The 8,180-nt window shown below is 44.3% G+C and overlaps 1 protein-coding gene across 1 annotated transcript; it reads right to left on the bottom strand.

Annotated features, from left to right (window-relative positions):
• Nucleotides 1-7,124: 7,124 nt before the first annotated feature.
• Nucleotides 7,125-7,953, bottom strand: LOC101640599 (nuclear transport factor 2-like). Its single transcript, XM_045295085.1, has one exon. The coding sequence runs from the start codon at nucleotides 7,914-7,916 to the stop codon at nucleotides 7,533-7,535; it is 384 nt and encodes a 127-aa protein (XP_045151020.1). The 5' UTR covers nucleotides 7,917-7,953; the 3' UTR covers nucleotides 7,125-7,532.
• Nucleotides 7,954-8,180: the final 227 nt, after the last annotated feature.

The following is an 8,180-nucleotide window of genomic DNA, read 5'->3' as shown; positions in this document are numbered from 1 at the left end:
GAAGCCACAGAACCAGCTGTGTTAGTCTGGGTAGACTAGAGAAACAAATTCATAGACACTCATATGTATGTAAGAGATAGTTTTATATAAAGGGTAATTGTACATTAAGAAAGCATCCCAGAGGTCGGCCCCAATCCCAACTACTATGTGGACACCTGCCCCTCCCCCCAGAAGAATTCATTTCAAAGGACGGCATTGAATCTGCAGCTCTGAGAGAGGGACATATCTGATAGGAGCACACAGGAGCAGATGAAGGGGGAGGAGGAGAGAGTGGAGCACATCCTGGCCCAAAAGGCCTTGAGGATGATATTCCCGATTAGAGCAGCCAGTCCACAGAGAGGACCACATGGCCAGCCCCACTATGAGACATGACACCCCTCACTGACCCATAGCCTTACAGGAGACAGCACAGGAGACACAGTGTAGGAATTGCACTTGATCCTGCCACACCAAGGCAAAACACTAAGGGTGTGCAACAGAACAGCAAGGGAACGGAGTGGAGAGGTCCCCAGGGAATGTGCCGAAGGTGGACTTTGGGACCAGGGCGTGGTGCCCCAACAGACTGGACTGGAAAACACTCCTAAAGGTCAACAAACAGTCCTTGAACTAACTACAAGCTTTTATTTCTTGTTGTGTTTTGTTTTGTTGTTTTTTTGTCATTGGTTTGTGTTGTTGTTGTTTTGTTGTATATTGTTGCTTGGTTTTACTCTGTCTTGTTTTTGTGCATGTTATTATCTCTACAGTTCTGTCTAAGTAAGATAGGCTGGATGAACAATCTGGAGCAGAAAACAACGGGATCGACAGTTCTGGGGACATGGGGTAGGGTGGGGAATGGGAGTGCTGTTAACAAACCCAGGGACAAGGGAACAACAAGTGATCCAAATCGGTGGCAAGGAGGGTCTAGGAGGCCTGGTAGGGCGTGAACAAGGGTAATGCAACCAAGAGGAATTACTGAAACCCAAATGAAGACTGAGCATGATAGTGGGACAAGAGGAAAGTCAAGGGAAATAGAGGAAAGCGCTAGGAGGCAAAGGGAATTTATAGAGGTCCAAATAAAGGCATGTACATATGCAAATATATTTATATATGAGGATGGGGAAATAGATCTATGTGCATATATTTATAGGCTTAGTATTAAGGTAGCAGATGGACATTGGGCCTCCACTCAACTACTCCCTCAATGCAAGAATACTTTCTTCTATTAAATTGGCATTCTATGATGTTCACCTTCTAGACACACCGCTGAAGACAAAGCGGGTGAATAAGCAAATGTGGGGAAGAAAGATGATGGTGCCCGGCTATCAAAAGATATAGTGTCTGGGGTCTTAAAGGCTTGAAGGTAAACAAGCGGCCATCTAGCTCAGAAGCAACAAAGTCCACATGGAACAAGCACACCAGCCTGTGTGATCACAAGGTGCCGAAGGGATCAATGATCAGGCATCAAGAACAAAAAATCATATCATTGTGTGCTCACCTCCCTGATACGATCGCTGAAGACAAAGGGGTGCATAAGCAAATGTGGCGAAAAAAGCTGATGGTGCCTGGCTATCAAAAGATATAGCGTCTGGGGTCCTAAAGGCTTGAAGGTAAACAAGCGGCCATCTAGCTCAGAAGCAACAAAGTCCACATGGAACAAGCACACCAGCCTGTGTGATCATGAGGGGTCGATGGGATCAGGTATCAGGCATCATCAGAACAAAAAATCTTATCATAGTGAATGAGGCGGGGAGTATGGAGTGGAGTTCCAAAGCCCATTTGTAGACCACTGGACATCCCCTTACAGAAGGGTCTCGGGGAGGAGACGAGCCAGTCAGGGTGTGATATAGCAACGATGAAACATACAACTTTCCTCTAGTTCCTAAATGCTTCCTCCTCCCCCACTGCCACTATCATGATCCCAAATCTACCTTACAAATCTGGCTAGACCAGAGGATGTACACTGGTACAGATAGGAATTGGAAACACAGGGAATCCAGGGGGGATGATCCCTTCAGAACCAGTGGTGTGAGTGGTGATACTGTGAGGGTGGAGGGAAGATGGGTTGGAAAGGGGGAACCGATTACAAGGATCTGTATGTGACCTCCTCCCTGGGGGATGGACAACAGAAAAGTGGGTGAAGGGAGAGGTCAGACAGTGCAAGATATGACAAAATAATAATTTCTAAATTATCAAGGGTTCATGAGAGAGTGGGGAGTGGGGACAGAGGGGAAAAATGAGGAGCTGATGTCAGGGGCTTAGGTGGAGAGCAAATGTTTTGAGAATGATGGGGGCAATGAATGCACAAATGTGCTTTACACAATTGATGTATGTATGGATTGTGATAAGAGTTGTATGAGTCCCTAACAAAACGATAAAAAAAAAACTATCCCAACCCAGTCCAGTCTAAACCCATAAGTCTGATATTATACCAATCCTCTTCAGACTCACAAAATACATGCAATGATGCTGAATGCAAGATGATCACAGGTCAGTGGGTAGAAATTCTTTGGGTCCATTGGCATTGGAAGCATCTTAGTGCTGGCAGGGGTCTCTATGTGGCTTCTCTAGCTTCAGAGGTCTGGTTGTATCAGGGTAGGTCCACATGGCTTCTCCAGCTCAGGCACTAGCATAGTTCCATGTGTCTTGTCAGCTGCAATGTCTCCCAGGGTGTGAGCCCAGAGAGAGAGGTGTCTCCTGCTTCTGAGGAGGAAGTACCCTACTTCCCAGAATTCTCAGGAGAAGGCCATGCCCATACAGAAGCCTCATTGGCTATGACCTGATTGACAGACTAGACTCCACCCCTTCACTCTTAATTCTATCAAGTACCAAATTGACACCATATTATGTAATTACCACACCTGCCCATACCCTTTCCTATTTCTGGGTCCCATCCTAGAGCAGTGTTAACTCAGAGATTTGGTTTACTGGACTCGTGAGATTAAAATCTGAACTGGGACTTTTTGGAGGAAATGAGCAAAGGATAGTTGTTGTTCAATCTTAGCAGGACCAGGTCGGGCTCCAAATTGTATCCAAAGGAGAGGAAAGACTAGGCTTACAAAGTGGCCATGCAAGTCCTGGTTAAAAGGAGGAGGTGAGAAGGCAAACCATAATTTTAAATGTTCATGGACTTTAGACTGTCTATAATCAAGGGGTCTGGATGAACCCTGAAACAATTGCTCTGGAGATGATCTTTTAAAAAACTAAACCAAATATATCCTCTGGAGTCTTCTTAAAACCAAACTGTGACCCTAATTTCTTTTAAAAGAATCAATACCAGACTAGTTCCAAGGAGTTGGAGATAAAAATGTCCTAAATGTGAACTCTTTCACGATGCTACTCTGCTCTATTTTTCTCCCATTTCTCCCTTGAGTATATTCCCTCACCTTCCTGGGCTCTGTGATTTGTTGCAAAGTCCTACAGAAACTCATGACCCTTTAATGAACTATTGCTCAAGGCTGTGAGTGCTGTTCACTCTCAGGCAGAAATGAGGCAGATGCAGGGTCTGGATCTAGAAGCCCCAAATGTCCAAAAGTCACAGCAAGGTCTTTTTGCTTCTACCAAAGCTGAGCCAGAAAACAGTGTATGGCTTTCTTGGTAAGGTTATGTATAATAAAATTGTATGGTGACACCAGTATATAAACCCCATCCAGGTAAAATAAAGGATGGTGTCATAAGTCATACCTTTCTGAAGGTGAAGGCAAAGATACCCACAAGGAAACCAAGGACGTGCCTTGGTTCGCACCCTCTCCTAAAGTCAGATCTTAATCCCAACCTAATCTTGTCCATTCGTATAATAGACAACCCTTTCCAAAATGGGACTATAGACTATAGTCCAGAATGCTAGTATGTCACATGAGGAATTATGACCAGGACGGCCAAATAATTGACAATCATTCACAAACTATAGCTTAGCCTAACTAGTAAAAAATGACTGCCTTCTATATTGTGTTCTTTGAAGAATTATCTATATGGGATCAAAGTGACAATGGCAACTCAAAAAAATAGAAACGGGAGAATGAGTTTACACTCATGAGAGAAGAACCTCTCAAGAAAGGAGGATAAGAATGAACTGTGTAACCAATATCACCGACTTGCACATGTGGAAACAGTTTAATTGGAGTATGCTTTGCTGTATAGTCTCAATAACAATGAAAAGAATGGGTATGCTTAAAGAGAAAATAGTCACTATCTGTTATATTTCTCAAGTCTCACATGTTGAATATAATAGTTACATTTATATATACTAAAAATAAAGTGAACTAAAAATACCATTTTTCTTTGTTCTCAGTAGGTTTATTTGGAGGGGTGGGCTTTCTTTGCTTTTGAAAGCTTGTGAACCACTAGAACCTGATGTCAAAAAATGTCTTCCAATGCTGGCATCAATATTTGTTACTACAGAGTAGAAAAAAGTGAGAGGATTTTTTAATTTCTCCCCTTTGCACAACTGGGTTCACATTTATTTAGATATTAGAACATGTAATGAAAGAAAATGGTGTTGTCTCCTTTTCCACAAAGAAAGAACAGATGTTCCTCCTCATCACTCCTCTCCACCCATCCGCCAACACATTTGGGTTGGACCAAACATGAACACGGGGAGAAATTAGAAATAAAGAAAGTGGGTGGTGGATGGAACTACAATGAGGTTAAAGATCAGAAAGAGGAAGTGGAGGAAAGGTTATGGTGGCCCAGAGCAGCCTTCTTGGTCTGAGGAAGCAAAGGGAAATACAGCATCCCAAGGCATGAGGAAAGACCAATTCATTAGAAAATCAAGAATATGATATTCTTGGTACCACGAGGGTCAGCAGCAATGAGGAAAACCCTCAGTGAGGTGGGTTGATGCCATGGCGACACTGATCTCAGAGCTATTAGCTATCATGAATATGGTATAGGGTTGGACAACTTTTCAATTTTACCATGCACCCAAGTGGCTTCAAAAATGTTGTGGAACAATTCCATTATTTGGTCATTCTATTTTTCCCTGAAGTTTTTAAAGGGTTCGTTTGAGTTGAAACCAACTCTTCATGGCAACTAACAACCATGTAGAAAGCACTAGAGTCTTTCGGTGGTGCAAACAGGTCATAAGCTTGACTGCTAACTGAAAAGATGGAGGTTCACGTCCACTTAGCGGTGGACTGGAAGCAAGGCTTGACAGTCTCATATAGAAAGTTAGCCATTGAGGGAGAGTGGGTAGGAAAGAGGGAACCGATTACAAGGAACTATATGTGACCTCCTCCCTGGAGAAAAGTGGGTGAAGGGAGACGTCAGACAGGGCAAGGTATGACAAAATAACAATTTATAAACTATCAAGGGCTCCTGAGGGAGGGGGGAGCGGGGAGGGAGTGGAAAAATGAGGACCTAATGCCGGGGGCTTAAGTGGAGAGGAAATGTTTTGAGAATGATGAGGGCAATGAATGTACAAATGTGCTTTGCACAATTGATGTGTGTATGGATTGTGATAAGAGTTGTATGAGCCCCTAATAAAATGATTAAAAAAAAAAAAGTTAGCCATTGTGGGCAGGGAGTGGTGAGCAAACAATGCCAGAGATAGGGGGAACGATTAGGGGGTTAAAATCAACAATGAGGAGGACCTAGAGATCCTGGGGGTATTGGAGCAAGAGCAATCTAGCTGAGAGGAATTACTAAGAGGCAGAAGAAGAGCAAGCATGATGGTGGGATAGGAGGAAGGTAAAAAGAAACAGAGGAAAGATCTGAGAAGCAAAGCTATGTGTGTTAGTCTAGGTAGACTAGAGAAACAAATTCATGGAAACATATGTGTATAAGAGAGAGTTTTATACAAAGGGCAATTATACATTAAGAAAGCATCCCAACCCAGTCCAGTCCAAGCCCATAAGTCTGATATTAGCTCATATGTCTGATACCAATTTATAAAGTCCTCTTCAGACTCATGAAACACATGCAATGACGCCAAATACAGGATGATCACAGGCCAGTGGGTAGAAAGTCTTGTGGATCCAGTGGCAGTATAAGCATCTCAGCCCTGGCAGGGGTCTCCATATGGCTTCTCCAGCACCCAGGGCTACATCAGGGTAGGTCCATATGGCTTCTCCTTAGGGATGTCTCACAGGGAGTCAACCTTGTCAATAGAGTCTCAAGGATGTGAACCAAGAGAGAAGTATCTTCTGCCTCCAAGGAGGAAAAATAGCAAAAATTCTCAGAATTTTCAGGAGAAGGCCATGCCCAAAGAGAGACCTCTTTGATTATGTCTTGATTGACAGTCCAGACTCCACCCCTTCACTCATAATCCTCTCAAGTTGACACCAGATTAGGTAACTACCACACTATGGATAGGGGTATAAACATAGGTGTGTACATATATAAATATATTACTTCATAAAAATAGAGGTATTGACCTATATACATATATTTATTTGACAATGCATTGGGGAAGTGGACGGATTTGGGGCATCTGCTCAAGCCCTTCCTCAATGTAATAACACTTTGTTCTAATAACCTGGCATTCTGTGATGCTCACCCTCCATGCATGATAGTTGAAGGCAAAATGGGTGCACAAGCAAATGTGGTGAAGAAAGCTGATGGTACCCAGCTATCAAACGACATAGTGTCTGGGTCTTAAAGTCTTGAAGTTAAACAAGCGGCCATCTAGTAGAGAAGCAATAAACCCACATGGAGGAAGCACACCAGCCTGTGGGATCATGAGGTATCAACTAGATCAGGTAACAGGCATCAGAAGACCCAAAACAAAGCAAAACAAAGAAAAAACATTGTTGAGAACGAGGGGGGTTGAAGCAGAGACCCCAAACCCATCTGTATAATTGTCGATACTTACATATAAGAACTGTAGAAGAACCATTCATGCATCAGGCTTTGTTGATGACAAGTGTGATAGGATTATCATGCCAACTAGGACAATAAAAACATGTGGGTGGAGCTTAATCATATCACGTTGTAGCTTGATTGGAGGATGACCAAAATAAATAATAAAGACAGCAGGCATCCCATCTCCCTCTTGTGATGGATACCAGCATGCTGCTTCTTTAGCTAGTTCTCTGCCCATGTGCTACACTACCTGTGGACCAAGCTAACCCATAGATCTTGTTGCTAGAGCTTGAAGCTTTTTTGGGAACTGCTTTGCCACAGGGTGGTACATAATTTTCTTTTTTTTTTAAGAAAATTTTTGTGGTTTTATTGTATAATGAGGCATTGAAACATCTGAACAAATCAGTATCTGGGCGGTGAGGCAGCTGCTTTCTCCTTCACTTCTTTGGGTTACTAGAGCAACTTGTCAGTAGATTTTTTTAAAAAGAAAAAAAAAAGAGGGACAACTTTTTGCATTACTTAAGTCTTTCCAAGGCATGCGCTGGTACAACACAAACTTCTGTCAGATGCGACTAGCTAGTGTCCAAACATCATGCACAGCACCTGGGTGGCAGCAGCGCACTGCGCCCCTCCCACTGCGGCCGAGCTGGTGCATGATGTTTGGAGCATCTGGAGGAGTGTGAATAGTATCGGGAGGAGGAGGAGGACGAGGAGGAGGGAGGAGGAAACAGCGTGAGTGCCTGGCTGGGATGAGGTCAGCCGAAGTTGTGCAGAGCCAGCCTGAACATGTCGTTGGTGCACACCCAGGCATCGTTGATGTTCTTTAGTAGGAACATCTGGTGAAAGCCCATGATGGGGTCTTCATCGGCCTTCAGCTGGCCCACAACCATGCTGAGGATGCAGCTATCTGGCGTGGGCTGATGGTCCTGCGACGTGATGCTGTGCTTGATTTTCTGGAACGGAAGGCTAGACAACTTCTCCACAATGGCAGCTTTCCCCTGGAACTGCTGTCCTTCCCACGTAAGGCATGATACGTCAATATAAATTGCACCCAGTTGGGTTCTGTCGTTATCAAATAACTGGTAGTAATGCTGAATGAAGCTGGATCCAATCTGTTCCCAAATCGGCTTGTCTCCCATTCTGGGGCGTTGCCCGGCCTCGTGGACACCCAAGGGGCTGGCAGGATGGCGGCAGCGGCGGCGGCAACCAGCGCGGTCTGCGACCGACTCCATAATTTTCTTGATCTTGAGGTTGGTGTATCCTGTCGCCATGCTTGAGTTTGAGGTCCCATTAGGGCCTGTTTCACAAAGCTCCCAAGCTATTGACTGAGAGCTGTCGGCCTGCTGTTGGCCGCGGCTGCCTCTGGGCAGACTCTGCCTGCCTTGCCTGAGGGAAGACTCTGC

The sequence above is a fragment of the Echinops telfairi genome, unplaced genomic scaffold, assembly GCF_000313985.2.
Source record: "Echinops telfairi isolate 266 unplaced genomic scaffold, ASM31398v2 ScPeMD7_4225;HRSCAF=4972, whole genome shotgun sequence".
Taxonomy (NCBI): domain Eukaryota; kingdom Metazoa; phylum Chordata; class Mammalia; order Afrosoricida; family Tenrecidae; genus Echinops; species Echinops telfairi.
Note: the sequence above shows the minus strand (reverse complement) of the source record. Positions and strands in the feature narration are given on the sequence as shown.